At 27.5% G+C, this 18443-nt stretch overlaps 2 protein-coding genes across 3 annotated transcripts; one reads left to right on the top strand and one right to left on the bottom strand.

Moving 5' to 3' along the window:
* The first annotated feature begins 11338 nt into the window (after window positions 1-11338).
* Window positions 11339-12202, top strand: LOC124945341 (21.7 kDa class VI heat shock protein). 2 transcript variants are annotated; one of them, XM_047485760.1, is made up of 2 exons: window positions 11339-11770; window positions 11834-12202. In XM_047485760.1, the coding sequence occupies exons 1-2, from the start codon at window positions 11464-11466 to the stop codon at window positions 12082-12084; spliced, it is 558 nt and encodes a 185-aa protein (XP_047341716.1). In that variant the 5' UTR covers window positions 11339-11463; the 3' UTR covers window positions 12085-12202. The 2 variants fall into 2 exon arrangements, with proteins under 2 accessions (XP_047341716.1, XP_047341715.1); XM_047485759.1 differs by having other exon boundaries at window positions 11831-12202.
* Window positions 12203-16187: 3985 nt separating this feature from the next.
* On the bottom strand, window positions 16188-17760 carry LOC124910637. Its single transcript, XM_047451307.1, has 4 exons — window positions 17473-17760; window positions 16965-17067; window positions 16781-16877; window positions 16188-16705 (listed from the first exon to the last, which is right to left on the bottom strand). The coding sequence occupies exons 1-4, from the start codon at window positions 17691-17693 to the stop codon at window positions 16371-16373; spliced, it is 756 nt and encodes a 251-aa protein (XP_047307263.1). The 5' UTR covers window positions 17694-17760; the 3' UTR covers window positions 16188-16370.
* Between the last annotated feature and the right edge of the window lie 683 nt (window positions 17761-18443).

The following is an 18443-nucleotide window of genomic DNA, read 5'->3' as shown; positions in this document are numbered from 1 at the left end:
AAGTTAAAATAAAAATTTTTAGAGAACGAAGCCTGAGGTCTAAGATTATCCCACTTGTAAACTCATCTCCATAATAGGTTTTAGTCATCCAACCCACCTGCAAACTCAACTGCATTTTGAGTTTTTCTACAAATTCTTTCTTCTCTAAACCTAAATTTGCAGGGACACTATTCACATACTCAAAAGTTTTCAAAACTTTCATTTCAGTCCTTTTAATTTGTTTTTAATTAATTAAATAACTTATTTGTATTTTAATTTATTTACATATTTTATTTATTTATATTTTAATTTATTTATATTTTAATTTATTTATATTTTACTTTATTTATATATCTAATTCATGATAATTTTAATTTGTTTATATGATTAACTTATATTTAAATTTGTTTATATTTATATTTTATATTTTTTAAGTATTATAAATTTATAATAATAAACAATATTGATAAAAAAAATAAAAAAAATAAAAACAATTTTAATAAAATAAAACACGTAGAAAAATCGAAAAAATACAATAATCCATTACATAACTAAGAAATTGAAAAAAAAATTCTGATTACCTAACTAAGAAATTGAAAAAGACATTTAAAAAGACATTCTGATGATAAATCGTCTATTTTATGTGTGGAAAGTATGTTTTAATCGTCTATTTTATGTGTGGAAAGTATGTTTTAATAAGGTTTGTTTTGTTGTATTTTTTTGTTTGTGAAATATAATTTGTGTTTATTTAATAATGTTTTATTTGTTTTATGCAGTTGTATAAATAATTGATTTATAATTAGAATTTAAAAGTAATTAATAAGTTGTTGTAAAGTTATGGTTCAATTTGTAATTTTAGATAAATATATAGATAATATTGAAAAAATTAAAAATTATTATAAAAAGGAATATTCTGTGATAGTTTTTTGAGTTTGAGTTTGGGTTTTTGAGTTGGAAATGCATTATTGTTTGATGAAATGTTTACTACAATTTGGGTTTGAAAATAGGTATTTGGGTTGGAGATGACCTAAGAAGATGTTAAGTTAGGGTTATTAAAATAATTTAGAGAAAAAAATGATGATTAATGATGATTAGTATTGATTTTGAAGACGTTAGTATACTTTTTTTATAAAAATATTTAAAAAATATTAATATATATATAAATTAATAAAAAATAATAATAATTTAAAATATAGTACTGTAATTAATAAATTGATTAATTTAATAGATAAAAAGAGTGAGATTATTATTATTTTTTTAAATAACTCAAACCAAAATTTAGCTATATATATATATATATATATATATATGTGTGTATATATATATATATATATGTGTGTATATATATATATATATGTGTGTGTGCGCAATTGAAAAATAATAAATCATAGATAGTAACATATTTAGGAATGAGTAATAAATGACTAACATTAAGTCATTCACAACTGCCGAATTTATTTGTTTTATTAAAACCTCGTCCTGTCTGGCTAAATAAATGACAGCATTTATTGCTGCCGAATTTAATTATTTTATCTAATGTAGGGTTGCATTTTTAATAATTATTTATGTGGGGTTATGTAAAGATAAATATTTATATAAATTAATATATAGTTGTTTTATAAAATTATAAAAAATAAATAATATATATATATACATATAAAGATGCTTAATTTTTAAAGTGTCCGGATTGCCGGGTCGAGAGCTGTGGTTAATTTGGATACTTGTGTTGGATTGTGGGTTGACCCGCCTTTAAATTTAAAACGGTTAAAAATAAAATTAAAAATGCTAGAGGTATGTTTCGAACTTCTAAGTTAACAAAAACAAGTACAACTATTTAACCAACTAAGCTACAAAGACTTTATATTTTAAATTCAACACCAAATTTGATAAACGCGGGTCGTTTTAATATTAATATAAGTTCAACTTTTTAAATAACTAATCTATATATATATATATATATAATGATGCTTAATTTTTAAAGTGTCCGGATTGCCGGGTCGAGAGCTGTGGTTAATTTGGATACTTGGTCGGATTGTGGGTTGACCCGCCTTTAAATTTAAAACGGTTAAAAATAAAATTAAAAATGCTAGAGGTATGTTTCGAACTTGCAACCTAACAAAAACCAATACAACTCTTTAACCAACTAGGCTACAAAGACTTTATATTTTTAATTCAATACCAAATTTGATAAACGCGGGACGTTTTAATATTAATATAAGTTCAACTTTTTAACTAACTAATCTATATATATATATAATGATACTTAATTTTTAAAGTGTCCGGATTGCCGGGTCGAGAGCTGTGGTTAATTTGGATACTTGGTCGGATTGTGGGTTGACCCGCCTTTAAATTTAAAACGGTTAAAAATAAAATTAAAAATGCTAGAGGTATGTTTCGAACTTGCAACCTAACAAAACAAGTACAACTCTTTAACCAACTAGGCTACAAAAACTTTATATTTTAAATTCAACACCAAATTTGATAAACGCGAGACGTTTTAATATTAATATAAGATCAACTTTGTAACTAACTAATCTATCTATATATATATATATAATTTTTAAAGTGTTCGGATTGCCGGGTCGAGAGTTGTGGTTAATTTGAATACTTTGATCGGATTGTGAGTTGACCCGCCTTAAATTTAAAACGGTTAAAAATAAAATAAAAAATGCTAGAGGTATGTTTCGAACTTGCAACCTAACAAAAACAAATACAACCTTTATCAACTAAGCTACTAAGACTTTATATTTTAAATTCAACACCAAATTTGATAAACGCGGGATGTTTTAACATTAATATAAATTCAATTTTTTAACTAACTAATATATATATATATATATATATATATATATATATATATATATAATATGATGTTGAGTAATGGATACTTGGGTCGGATGGTGGGTTGACCCACCCATAAACTTAAAACGGTTAAAAATAAAATTAAAAATGTTATCCATAAAAAAAAATTCACGATTTTTATATTATTAATCGTGCAACTAAATGCTAGTTATTATAATTATGTAATTTTAATAATATTTTATATTAATTAAATATTTATATATACACATATAAATATTTAATTAAAATAATTATGAAATAGTTATCAAACAATAATACAATTGGTATAAAAATTTTATAATTGATATATAATTGTATAATTAAAAAAATATAATTATAGTGTTGGGTTAAAATATTTATTTGTATATATGTATTATTTCAAAAAAAAGTAGACACTTTACAAATCATAAATATATATATATTGGAATGCATACTCAAATTTGATAATGTTTTTTAATAGACTAATGATACTGAATTAAGATTTTTAAAATTGTTATACTTGTAATTTATTATCACGTTTTTACCTTTAGTTAGATTCATTAAGCCATCACTTTACTTTTATATTATCTGTTTGAATCATATCTATATATATACAATGATGCTTAATTTTTAAAGTGTCCGAATTGCCGGGTCGAGAGCTATGGTTAATTTGGATATATGTGAGAGTAAATAGATACTTGGGTCGAATTGTGGGTTGACCTGCCCATAAACTTAAAACGGTTAAAAATAAAATTAAAAATGCTATAGGTTTGGTTCGAACTGGAAACCTAACAAAACAAGTACAACCTTTTAACCAACTAGACTAATAACACTTTATATTTTAAATTCAACCCAAAATTTAATAAACGCATGACATTTTAACCATATAAGTTCAACTTTTTAACTAACTAATCTATATATAATAATGCTTAATATGGTATCAGAGCAGGTCTCTACATTGAACCGTTGGTGCGACGAAGCGCGGGGAGGTTAGAGCGGGATCAGGGAGATTGCCGTGACCTTCGCCGCGAGGATGTCGGGCGGCAATGTAGAGTGATTCTGGGTTTGGTTTAATAATTCTTAGGCTCTCCCACCTTATCAACTAGCTTTTAAGGTGTGGTTCTCCTAAGAGTTATCAGTGGTATCAGATCAAGGTTGTATTTCCGCATTCAAGCATTCTTTCAATATAATCTTATTCTCAAGTATTTTCTCTCTCTAAGTCCTTTCTTGCGTTTGAGTTCTTCTTGCATTGTGTTTAGAAAGGCTTTCTAAGCTAGAATCAGGGTCGATTTAGCTTAGTGCCGCACGGGTCGAATTTTAGCCCGTGACAAGGTTTGAAATTTTCGCATGCCATCTATCTTCATTGAGAGGTCTTCTTCCTCTTCCTCTTCCTCTTCCTCTTCCTCTTCCTCTTCCTCTTCCTCTTCCTCTTCCTCTTCCTCTTCCTCTTCCTCTTCCTCTTCCTCTTCCTCTTCCTCTTCCTCTTCCTCTTCCTCTTCCTCTTCCTCTTCCTCTTCCTCTTCCTCTTCCTCTTCCTCTTCCTCTTCCTCTTCCTCTTCCTCTTCCTCTTCTCCTTACTCTGACGATGTAAGGAGATTGTATTGTAAAGGATGATGAGTATTGTTGTTTCTCATTTTGAATTCTCTCTTTATACGAACCCGTTCTGATTTGATAGAAATAATTGTTTATGAAAATTTCAGGGCTTTTACGTTTGTTATCTTCAACTTGAATTTCTGTGTATTTGTCTTCCTTATCTTCGGATTCAGCTTCAGACTCCACATCGGTTTTGGAATCTTCTTCATCGACTTTTGAATTCTCTGTTTCAGCTTTGAAATTTTGGGTGTCTTCCTCTTAAGTTTCCTCAACAACAACTTGAGGTTCATCTTCCTTTTCCATCCTGATCTTTCGCATTAAAGAAAATTTTCTTTTCCTTTTCACCTTGATTCCTTTTCCTTTCTTTCTTTCACTGTTTTCTTTTTTCCATAATCCTTCTTACTTTCTTCTACAATTGTTTGATCTTTGAGTTTGGCTTGCTCTGTTTCATTTTTTTTATTTTTTGCTTCCTGATTTTTCTAGTTTTTCTACTCTTCTTCTCTAGTTTTATCACATTTATTGTGCAGGAAAGTATTATAGAAAGCACACCTTTTTGGTTTCCATTCATAAGAGATCTCCATGACATTGTGTTTTCCTTTTCTGTCAACAACTGTCATTTTCATTGGCAGAACACTCTTAGGATGCACTTCAATGCTAATTCTAGCAAATGACAAGTGCTCTCCTCCTTCAGTTATTGAGTCCATATATAATTATTTCTCAATTATACCTGCAAAATGACTAATTGATTCAACATTGTACATGTGGGCTGGAATGTTCCAAAGCTTGAACCAAATCTGGGTTGTTTCTTTTGGTTTGTTTTGTAGATTCATCTTTTCTGATCACTTTTCCGACTTCATACAATTTGATCATATGTAAGTATGCCCTTTCTCCAAGATTTGTTTCAGATTTGAGTTCTTTTTAAACTGCAGGAAATAGAGATCATGTGTATTTGTAGAAACTTTTTCAAGCCCTTTTCTCCCCACTATTTAATTAGAGCCTCTTTGATAGTTATGAATGATACTCTGTTTTTTCCAATGAAGTTTCCAACCACTACAAATTCTCAATCTTCAATAAATTTCTCCTCTATTTTAGAAGGCAGTTTGAATTCAAAAGGAGAGTTGAGTACCTCTACCTTTGTTTGAATATCCCCCAAGTAGATTTTTCCTTTGTAGACATGATATTCATATTTTTTCTGCTTTATTATTCCATACTTCGTTGACTTTCCATGTTGAATTACTCTTGATAGTGTAGGTCTTGGTTTTGGGAGCCTTCATCAGCTCCTTCATTGCATCAACTGACCATTTAACTATTTCCTCATATTCTGTTATCTTCAGTAAATTCCAGTCTTGGAGATAATGAATATTGAGTTGGACTGTTATTTGATAAGCTTTCTTTTTACTGATTGTGATTTCACCCTTCTTAGCATGCATCAGGAGTTTGGTAATCTGGTTTTTAAGACCAAACATGTTGGCTCTTTTATTATAATCAACATTTCAAATTACTTTTTTCTTCCCCTGTTTTCCTCTAACATTTTCTTTAGAACTTTTGACCAGTAATCTGCATTCTTGTTTTTATTGGATTACTTGTTCAGCAATCATATCAATTTTCTTTTCAGCTACCTCCCTTAAACCTTCCATCACAAATTCTTTGACTTCCTTATACTTATTGTTTTTCTTTCTTCCCATTTTAATAAAGAACAGAACAAAGCAACAAAACAATTAAGAAGAGTAATTACAGAATATAGTATACCAGAAACTCTAGCTATACAGAATAGGATAAACCAGAAACCATAACCTTCCAACCAAGATTTATAGATGAATGACCGACCTAGCAATTAGAGTCGATACCGTGTCGTTCGTGTCAATTGTGGGTGTCGATAATATTATCTATTTGAGTCATACACTCGTATATTTTCCTAATTATATAATTTAAAAAATATAAATATTATGTTGGGAAATAAAAAAATAAATAATTTGGCGATGTTTAGGTCTCTTAATATAAAAACAAAATAAAGACAATGAAACCTATATATTAGACAACAAGTAATCTATTGTGTATTTTTTTAGTTACATCGAGATTTAATAAGTATCATAAAAAAAATTATATTTAGTTGATAGAGAGTATCAAAAAATGTTAAAATATTCTCTAGTAGCTCCAAAATGTATTAAATAAGAGAAGTTCAAATTAATCAAACTTTAATCACCAATAAACATGTAATTATTGATAATCGACACACTAATTAGTCGTGTCTTTGTATTATGTCTCTTTTGATTATAATATACATATTATTTTGTTGTTTGAATTATGATAGAATAGGTCAAGATAAATGCACAACTTGTAAAGAACTAATATTTAATATTATTATGTAAATATATGAATTAATAATATGTAAAATTTATCAATATCAAATTTTACATATTATTAATTAAAAATTACCTAATCAAATAAAAAAATTAATAATAATATTATTGTCATTTATATTTCAACTTAAGATTATAGATCTTTAAAATAAGTTTTTTATCTTTAAATTATCTTAGTGAATTAATTGTTAATACAAATAATATCACAGAAATATTTTTTAAAAAAATTCATCATTATTAATAAATTATTTTGATCTTTTTTAAAGTCCATTAAATTTTAAATTACAAGTAATTTTTATCTTATAATTTTATTTTTGTCTTTTCATGTAAAATTATTTTTATTTCATAACTTCTTACTTTATTTGATATATAGAATATTTATTAGTTTACTTCAAGCTTTGACCAATTTCATAATATTCCTCACAATAATACATAAGGGTTCAAACATAATTTACATTTATATTATTTTTTACATAAATGTTAATTTCTAATCTTATTATTTACATTGGCTCAATATATATTTTTAATTGCTCGTAGGAGGAACGGTCAATTTAGGATTTAGTCAAACTCTTGTTTTAAACTAAATTTTATAAATTGAGGCTCATTATGTTTAAAATTATACAGATTTTTTTGTTTTCAACTATTTTAATGTCATTAACTTATTATCTACACTACATTTATGAATAAATAGATAAATAAATCATACCACTAATTTAACTACATAATTTTAACAAATTAAGTGTTTTGACTATCAATTCTTTAAAATTTAATTGTCAAATCTTTGATTCACGGATGAAATTAGGTATTTAATTAGTGATATGAATTATTTATTTATTTATTTATAAATATCACGTAGATAATAAGTTAACAGCATTTGAAATCGTAAAGAAAAAAAACATTATTTTGTATAATTTTACAATAAAGAGCCCAAAAATATAAAGTTAAAAAAAAAATGTCTGAAATCTAAATTGTCTCAAGAAGATCCAAAAAAAACTAGAATGTTCAAATTACACCAGATGTTTACGCAAGTGCATATCAAATAATGTCTTATTATGTATTAGAATAAATCTTCTCAACCTAAAGTATTCTACGATAGAGGATATTTATGAGAATTTTCTTGAAGAGTTAAAAGTTTTATTTTCAAGTCTCCGAAAAGACTCACTTTACTTATGTGTTAACTCGAAAAATTGTAAAATAAATCTTTATGCCTATGATAAAATGTTTGTTATTTATCAAAATTCATTTTTTTCTTGGTCTACACAAGTAGATTCCAAACAAAGCCGCCCACACTGGATCAATTGTGGGTTTCCAAGTTCTTTCTCACTTTTTATTCAAGATTCAAAATAGTTTAAATTATCTACTTAACTTAACCAAGATATTATTTAAAATATCTTTATACTTTCAAAAGGTCAAGAAAAATATTTACATATTATAAAATATATATAACTTTACCATTTTTGTAAACATAGTTATAGCATACGGTTTATGACCCATTAAAATTTAATGAATATTTATTTTGTTTAAAAAAAAGGTGTTAGGATGTTTGTATTTTTCTTTTTCCCTTTTTATAAAAGGGTCCAAAGTAGTTAAGAAAGATCAGGGGCTAGTTTGAATTTTCAGCCAAAAACCCATTAAATAAATAAAGACTTAATTATGAATAAAATAAGTGCAATCACGATGAAGTTTAGTTGACTGTTAATAATTAGCTATCTTCGTCAATAGTCTTCTAAAAAAGACACCATGGAAATGGGTTGTGAGTTTCTTATTTTTTTTAAAAAAAAATTATTTGTAACCATTAAGTTATTAATATCATATATAACCAGCAAAAATGTCAACTTTTAGCATATTTTGACTAACCTATATTATAAAGATATTATACAACCAATCATTATCACCACCTCCTTTAAATGTTGTAAAATACATTTTATATAAGATCTACCTTAGGTATTAATATAGTCCATTATTCTAAATTAAATATAGCTTAGATAATAATCATTTAGCTAGTTTGAGTTAGGAGTCACAATATATTTGATTTAATTTTCAATAAAAATGGATTAAATTAAAGTGAAAATTATAAAGGTTTAGAATAGATGTTTTTTTAAGTTAAAAAGAAACTATACGATTAAATGCGATACTTCATTATTTTTCCATTTATCAAAACTCGAATTAGATAGAACTAATGGAAATTTTAATAAATATTTAAGCGTTGAGCTTAGAACAAATCAATTAAGTCCAAATTATCTTTATCTTTAATTTAACTAATTATTAATTGTACACTTATTAGTTATTATTGAGAGAATAAATATAAAAAAAATAAGCAATTCTTTCTAAATTTTCAATGTGAGAAGTGTTAATTACATATTACTGTTTCAAGGAATAAAAAAGATAAAAACATGTATATAACTTTTATAATTTTTAATCAAATAGTATTGTCCTTCTATATAAATGGCTTGAAATTATTGATAACATTATATTTAAATTATAAAAAAAAAATTCTCACCTAGAAGGTCTTAAATGGAAATAAAAGTTATGATTGTAAGTCTCAATTAAAAAATAACATTATATTTAATTGTGTATATATTTAAAAAATTACAATAAATATTATAGAAAGATATATACACAATATCACAATTAACTTTTGATATAGGGTTGTTTATGGATATAAGATTTAGTATAACCTAATTATTTTTTAATACATATTTTTGTTGGAAACTCTAAACCGACTCATGAACATCTATATCCAAATGAAAAAAAAACTATTTAAATTAACTCTTAAAATCGCAACTTTAGTGGCCATACAAATAAAACCAAAATTCAGAATCATCATCTTAAATGCTTCAATCATATGAATCTTGGGAGTTGTTTTTATTGCAATTTATTTAGGAATCAAACTAAGCCTTATAGATCTGTTTGAGTTTGACCCATTCATAATTTATACAATATTTTACACCAATTTTGAATATTTCAATGATGACTATCATAATAATCTCCCTTGACAGCTATGGAGAAGAAAGTGCCCATTTATAAATATCTTGCATAAATGTCACAGTGGAATCATATTTTATATATTTGATTATTTTTTTGGGGTTAAATTATCACAAATTATTATTTTTATTTATGTAGTATCTTCATTACATGGTATATTTTACAAACTAAATTTATTCAAGACAAATTAAAAGATGTATGGATTGTTTCTCATCTAAATCCAGAAAACAAAAATAACCCATGATGGTACTAGATTCGAGTGGCACGTCTAGTGAGCTATATGTTTAACCGCGGAGATTAATCGCATTCCGAAGGAGCAACGGCACCTAACTTTCTCAAAAGAAACAAAAATAAGAAGTTTTTCTAAATGTGACCTATACAAATAAGCAAAGGAAAATCTAAAACCATAATTTAATGGAAATATTAATGAATCCTTTTACAAGTTTTGATGTTTGCTGCTTATTGGATCCATTTGGAAACAGCCAGTTGAATTTGGGTCTGAAAAATGGATCCATTTGGTCATTTGGAGTACAAAACCATAACAAATTTATGAATATATATTATATATAACTAAGTTATATGTAATAACATTATCTATTATAAATCAACATTCATTCGAGATACTTGACCAAAAAGAGTATTTACAGAAAAACACATTTCAGAAAATTTCCAAATGAATTATGACATGGGTTTTTCATGCTCTTAAAGGAAGACATTTCAACACAAAGCACACACTAATATCATAAACATTTGGATGGACAAATGAATATAAAATCTGATAAAAATTGTGTTTTCAAATGTTTCGAATTGCAATTATTCAAGGACAAATGGATTTACATGGTAAGAAGCTAAAGAAGATATAAAAATATTGAATCCAAAAACGATGATAACAACTGAATTTGTATTCACTAAGTTCAGATTCCAAACAGATTTTCAAATGGGACATCTATAAGAACTAGCAGCTAAACCAACCAACCAAAACCAAACAATTGTGAATATTTATTGAAAATATCATAAAAGTATGAAGTGAAGAAGACCTTTTCTTGTCTCCATTCCAATCCGTTTTAACATGAGAGCATCTTATTCGATATGGTCTCGCAAGACTATACAAATGAAAGGCCAACACTAGTTTTGCTTTCAAGACAATGCAATGGACAATAGCTAAAGAGGAATATACCCCTTTTAGATTAACCACAACATTCATCTAATAGACCATCATATCATTTATACCTTTTGAGATGCTAAAACCAAAACTAGGGATCGCTCATACCAACTTTACAATTGGTAAAACATTAAAGATAAAGTAGAAAATGATCAAACTTGAATGGAAAGCTTAAGGTTAAGGAAGAAAGAAGATGATCTATCACTAATCTCAAATTCTCAATACCCATATGAATTTCCATTAATCAATCAGAGATATAACAGAGTCATGAAATGAAGAATAGGGAAAAGACAAGTTACCTTCTAGGGTTTTGTTTCAGGTGAAATTCCATTAAGCTCCATCCATAATCCATCGTTCATATTGCAGAATCTAATCTGATAGACTAATTAACATGTCTGTCTACAAGTGATTTACACCCAGAAAGGAATTATTCCTTTCTTCTTTAAAGTCAATATATTCCATAAGAACATGTTCTTCTTCCTTTCCCTAAAAGAAGCATAATAACTCAAAAAAACTTCATTTCAAAGCATACCCATCATCGTTTCCAATTCCTGAAACCCTAAAATGTCTAGCACCAGACGGCTTGAAATACAAACTGGAGATCCAACTCCAAAGAAATGGAGTGTTCCACTTACAGAAGACTCATTTCAAGCAATCAAATCAAGAGGAAACCCAACCCTGCTCTCGATTTTCTGCGATGGATCTCTGTTCAGCCCATCACTGTTTGGCAAATACTTCGATCCATCCGATGCATTTCCTCTCTGGGAATTTGAATCCGATGTCTTATTAGCAAAAGTCAGGAGCAATAATCAGAATTTAGTCGAATGGTTTCAGACTGACACACACTACATCTTGAAAGCCGAATTACCAGGTAAGTAACTTAAATCAGAGAATTTCATCATCGATTCGAGAAACATAATAATAGTTTTAGCAGGGACAGGGAAGAACAGTGTTCAGATCTATATCGAACAAGGTAAAATCATGGAAATAAGTGGGCAATTGAGGGGGGGAAGTGAATCGTCGAAGACGAAGGATTGGAGGAGCTGCCGTTGGTGGGAACATGGTTATGTTCGGAGGCTTGAAGTGCCGGAGAATTCAGATTGGATTCAAACGGAAGCATATATACATGATGATAAAGCTATTGAGATCTTAATCCCTAAGAAAGCTCTGGATCATGAAGGTTAGTAGTGAAAGGAAGACGAAGAACCAGTATGCAGATCACCTGTTCGACAAAATGTTTTCATGGATGTATGTTCTTTAGTTGTAGTAATTTTGAAATTAATACATGTTATATTTTCTCTTATATATATTTTCATTTTTATCAAACTTTTTATTTTATTTTATTGTGATACATATTAAGAAAAATCATTTCATAATTAATGAAAACTTTAGTATATAATATAAGGTTTTTCAATGTATTTATCTTTTTAATAAATATAAATTTAGCCTTAAGTACTCAAAATGATGAACTTTGATAATTATAAATTGAGAATTAGTAACTCTAAATTAATTGTCTCCATATAATAAAAGACATTACAAAGTAAGAGAGTTGTATGATAAAGATTTTAACATTCTAATAATATTGGTCTTCTTTGTAATCGAGGTACTCACCTTATTTAATATTATTAAACTATTTGGTTTGGAAATACTTGCTAATAATTGTTGACTAGACGTGTTTAATAATGATAATTATAATATATCTGCAGTTTTTAATTCGAATTGTCCAGGAATTATGAAAAAAGTTTGGAAATACTTGCTAATAATAGGTGACTAGACGTGTTTAATGATAATAATTATAATATATTTGCAGTTTTTAATTTGAATTGTCCAGGAATTATGAATTTTTTCCAGTTTAATGGTAGTTGAACGGGATGAACGAATATAGTATTTGTGTTTATCGTTGAAACTATGTCTCGATATAACATCGATTATGGCCGAACACTATAAACATAATTAAATATATAAACATACTTTTACATCTAATAGATTATACGTGAACAATATTAGTTATTATTTTTTATATTTTATAAGAATTCTAATTTTTTTTATATAAAAATATGAAATTTTAATATATTATTATGTAAATCATATTAAAAAATTATATCTTTTAAAAATTCTATAGTAAAACTAAGAGGCATTATGAGTCCTTATTTGAGAAAATTGAGGAAATGACCCTTTTTAGGTCTTAAATGTGGAAAGTGTCAACCTATTAAAAAAATCCATTATTTTTAATGGGATGATAAAATAATGCGCTTGTGACACTTTTATTTTTTTTTTGACGAAAATGTCTCAGTTGCGTCACGCAACCTGAGATTGCATGACGCAATTTTTTATTTTTCAAACAAATTTAATTATAAATTTTTTTAGAAGAAAATGTCCCAGTTGCGTCACGCAATCGCGAGACGAAAAAAAAATTTATCTCGCGATTTCGGTTGCGTCACGCAACCTCCGACATGTGCAAAATCGTCCAAAAATAGTGAAAGGGGTCACCCGCGTTTTTTTTAAGCGCTGCATTTTCCTACTAGGGACTATTTTGAATTATTTTTATAATTTATCAAGATATAATTATTAAAATAATTTTTATTTTCTTATTATAAAAATATTATTTTAGTCATAATCTAGTTATTATAATGATATTTAATATTTCAATCAATAAAAAGCGATAATGTTCATTGTTTTTTAAATCATAATATTTGTTAGAGATATGAATATTGATTTTTTAGATCAGGTTTATAATAAAACATAAAATAATTGTTAAAATTGTCCTTTAAATTTGATTTATAAAATAATATTGTTGTTATTATGAACTTTGTTTTTTATTAAATATTTATTTTATATATAAGACTTTTTATTTGATCTAAAATAAAATATATATAACTGAATTTTTTATAATAATTTTAAATATGCGTTTTATATTAAATAAAATTATACAATTCAGTTATTTAGTTTAATCTTGAAAAATCTGAATATATTCTCAATACACTTTTATTGAAAATTACAATAAAATATGTAAACATAAATATGGAGTATGTATTTTAGAGAATTGTAAAAAAAAAACATTATTATGAATTAAAAATTAAAAGAATTGTTTATATTTATGTATTTATTTAATAATTAAATATTTTAAAATTACATTTCTAATTTATAGCTTGACATTTTATAGTCTTGATTTTAACTTGCACTTATTTCTTTATTTTATAATTTCATAAAGTTTAATATATTTTATTTTATTGGATTAAGAATTAAATATTGTTAGAATCAATTTTCCATTTTTCCTCTAACATTTTAGTCCTAGATAGGTAGACTATATTTTCTAAGAAAATGTGTGTATATATCAATATTAAAAGTAAGAGTACATGCAATTCTTATCACTAAATACACCTAAAACACAACGAGATTAATCATTTGAGATAAACAATAAAAACATAAATAAAAATTGTTTATCAACGAACAAACATAACATAAAACTTAACATTAATTACTTTGGAAATTCTAAAAAAGATTAATGAGTTCACCGACCGTTTTCACCGATTTTTTTTGAAGAGATCTCCCATATCGTTATAATTATAACGTTGTGGAGTAAGCACATTGGTAGACCGCGGTCACTAAACGTTATGTGGTTTATTTCGAACCAAATAGTCCACCAGAAAATAATCGAGATAGAGACTCATCGACTCAATCCAACAAAGCTCAAAGCTTTTATCAAAACATCCCAACGAATCGAAAATTGATTCAGGCACACACTCAATGTCAAACATGTTCCAAAGTAGGCTCCAAATCTCAACCACTCATTTGCAATGAAAAATAAGTGATGTGTCGTTTCCACCTTTTCGTAACACATTCTGAAACAACTAACCATAATTCACCTTTTTTTCATGCGTCTATTATCGGTCAAAATCCCTCCATGCATGATATTTCATTCAAAAAATGAGATTTTTGAAAGGAATTTATAATTCTGTCGCTTCTCTCATATCAAGTTATATAAGACAATTTCCATAAAAATGTATAATAATGACCAACTTTAAAAAAATCAATATTTAACCAACTTTAAATATTACGCGAATAAAGAAGGAGAATCAACACTATGCAATCTACTAAAATTAGGCGGATGAAAAAAAGTGGTAGCTAAATTGTTCTTTTGTTATGAGTATATTAAATAACATTAACAAATAATCTCTTAAAATGTTTAATCTAGAATATATATTTAAATTAATAATTATTTTTAAAGGTATATACTATTAATAACAAATGTAACAACCCAAAAAGACGTATCTAACAATTATTTTTCGATTTTTCAGTCAAATCCAACTCCAAATTTAAATGTGTTTAGACCTATATTATTGTATAGGTAATACTTTTAATCTAAAATCTAAGGGGATAGTTTTTACGCGAATGTTTACAAATGTTTCTTTAGAGCCATAGTTTACAATATCTAGAGAGAAAGAAATACAAAAATTCATATTACGAATAAAAGAATTAAAGTTTGGGATGATATTGTTTTTGATGACAACGCTCTCATACATATATGGAGGGAAATTCCAATTAATGAAAACAGTTGGAAGTTTAGTAAAATATGAAATATTCTCTATAAAATCATTACAAGGAAAAGAATGTTCAAATAACTTATTTGTAATTCAATTATCTGTTGTTCAGTTTATTATGTAATTAAGTTATTTGAAACTCATTTGATTTTTTCAACAAAGCTAGAGTCTCTAGTTTTGTTTCTTAAAATTCGTTTTCCCTCTTTTAAGATTTTCAATGAAATGACACTAAATCGTTTTAAAAAAATATTTTTAATCAAAATATAATTTTATCTCATCCAATTAGACAACTATCATACTTTTTTAGAAGACGAATAAGTTAATCATATTTTTTTTTATGAATCACCATTTAAAATAGGTCAGTGTCTATATTTAGTGTTTACACAGATTTTAGTTGAAAAATTAAATATTCTCACTGACATGTGAATTATTATTTGTTTAATAACTTTTCATATATAAGTAATAAACATAATTAAATATATAAAATTATTAATATATTTATTTATTATATTTTATAAATTTTTAATATATTACATTATATATATATACTATATAAAACATTATTTCACAAAACTGAAGATTCCTCAAAACCAAGAAGAATGGATAATAAGTGAAAAAGAAATCAAAGTAGAATGGTAAGATAATGGGAATAGTAAATACACTCCCAGCCAAATTCCTCCCATAGTAATGGCATATTATTACAGAAATTTGAATCAAAATGAAATCTTGTGTAAGGTAGAAGAGACATAGCAAAACATTAATATTATTTCAAATGATGAAAATATGCTTATTTAACATCCATGAAATTACACTTTGATCAAATCAAAATGAGAAAACCATCCAACCACAGAATGGTATAGAATATGTAGGTAACTTGAGAAGTGAAATTTTTGACAAATTCGAAATAAACTGCAGAGAAGGATGGAAGGTTTATATTCTTCGCTTGAAGACCACTATCATAATAACAATGATAGCCAACCTAACTAAAGTTCCACCATGGGTATCCATAAAGCCAGATTCAACACTTGGATCATCAACACCAACATCAGCAGCAGCAGAAGAAGTATGCAATTTGTTGTATACATATTTGGATAAGTCACTCACCATCACCACAGCTCGAGTTTTTACATTCCAAGCCAAATCCATGACCCGACCTCTTAACCTCCAAAAGAGAGACAAGTTCTTCACAGGCTCATCGTAAATAAAGTCCAATTTACCAGCAATTTCATTAGCAGACGATATCATCTCCAAAGAAGGAACGGTATCTGCAGAGAAATAACATAACATTTTAGTGGGCGATACACGAATATACAAGAGACAGAAAACAGAATGATTCTCACTTCTCTTCTGACAACTATTCATAAATTTAATGACCTCGTGGTTATTCATCACAGCATTGACAATTTTGGTGTCAAGAACAAGTGAAACAGCCATATCCTATAGAAATAATAGAGAAGTTATTTTTTCAGATAAATAAATGAAACAATTTGTAGTTCAGAGAGATCCCAGAATAGAAAATTGGACCTGAAACTTGGGAGTTTTTGCGAGAAGTTCAACCATGTGCAGAACATCTTTTCGATCATGGTTTGTTCTGATTTCAGTTGGTCTTGGTCCATTATTAGAGATCCTGAAAGTTATGTCATTCAATATCCATCATACCATCATCAGATCATAGTCCAAAGAGAGGAAATGAAGTTTAAATACTGCAATGGAATTGAACTCCAAATTCCAATTTTGAATTTCACATGAACTGTGATCAATTTTCATCCCTAACCAGATTTCTAAACCCAAACCAAAACGTGTTCTTGAGTTCAGATGTAGCAGCTTTCATCTGATCTTTAAATGTAATAACAGATAAGAAATACCTTAACAGTAGCAACATATGATTTCACATGAACTGTGATTAATTTTAAACCCTAACTAAAAATGGGCAATGGGTCATTATTACATGGAGCAAATACATAAAACTTGGATGAGATATAGAAGCTAATCGCCATTGATTATGCAGAAAGTCATAAGGAAGGAAATATACATATACTTTTGTAGGGCGTCCTTGAGTTCAGACGCAGCAGCTTTCGCCTCTTGCAGAGTTGGTGGTCCACCAAATACGCATCTAGGAATCGGTTCGCGGGTGGAAATTTCCAAGTGACGAAGCTCATCATCATCATCGCATGGAAGCTGCATCGTTGTGGTCATGTCTATCTTACTAACCTCCTCCGGTGAGGTTACGACGGCCTTCACATCGGCGATCATGACTGCTCGTCTGCTCCGCCTGCTATTGGTGGTGGAGTGAACTCTGATCTCAACAAAAGAAATGGGAAGACGGAGACTTAAAAAAGTATATATATTATCTTAAATTCATAAATACGGATTGTAGAAGTAAATAATTATGAAAATAGAGATATATCATCCAATTTTTAAATTAATTAAAATTCGAACTTCTAATTAATAAATTAACCTAAAGTAGCCAAAATTAAATAAAATAAGGCTAATTGTCTAAACCAGTGTTATGTTTATACTAATTTGTGTTTTTAAAAAAATATTAGAAAATTAAATAAAAATAAAAATAAAAATGTATGGGGTCGTCGAAAACGCTTTGGGTGTTAGTGCGTGGTGGACGACGCCAGACCAGAGCCAACTAGAGATGGCAATGGGTATCAGTATGTCCGATATCCGTGGGTACCGAATAGTTGAGTTTGAGTATTTTAAATCGGGTACGGGGTCGGAGTCGGGCATGGGGTATGGGAGAAAGTACCCAATCGGGTACGGGGTTGGGGATGAGAGTGTGTGAAACCCAAACCCGATACCCGACTATATATAAAAAATAAAATCTTTTTTATTAAAATTATTGTGACATTTCAAATACATCATCGTTACAAATATTATCATAAATATTTTATTCTTATCCACACTCCACTCTAACATTATTTTATTTATATTTCAAAAAAAAATATTTCTCTCATCATTTTCAAGTTTTATTTAATAACAAAATGTATTTCCCTC

The sequence above is a fragment of the Impatiens glandulifera genome, chromosome 7 (genome assembly GCF_907164915.1).
Source record: "Impatiens glandulifera chromosome 7, dImpGla2.1, whole genome shotgun sequence".
NCBI lineage: Eukaryota > Viridiplantae > Streptophyta > Magnoliopsida > Ericales > Balsaminaceae > Impatiens > Impatiens glandulifera.
The sequence above is the reverse complement of the archived record's forward strand: the minus strand, read 5'-3'. Positions and strand labels throughout refer to the sequence as shown.

Excerpts from the sequence above, each read along its gene's own strand:
- LOC124945341 (XM_047485759.1), top strand. The coding sequence starts at position 11,464 with ATGTCTAGCACCAGACGGCTTGAAATACAAACTGGAGATCCAACTCCA. Across the intron at positions 11,771-11,830 it reads CTTGAAAGCCGAATTACCAG|CAGGGACAGGGAAGAACAGT; the intron begins GTAAGTAACTTA and ends TAATAGTTTTAG.
- LOC124910637 (XM_047451307.1), bottom strand. The coding sequence starts at position 17,693 with ATGATCGCCGATGTGAAGGCCGTCGTAACCTCACCGGAGGAGGTTAGT. Across the intron at positions 16,878-16,964 it reads CAAAAACTCCCAAGTTTCAG|GATATGGCTGTTTCACTTGT; the intron begins GTCCAATTTTCT and ends TTATTTCTATAG. Across the intron at positions 16,706-16,780 it reads GAATAGTTGTCAGAAGAGAA|ATACCGTTCCTTCTTTGGAG; the intron begins GTGAGAATCATT and ends ATTTCTCTGCAG.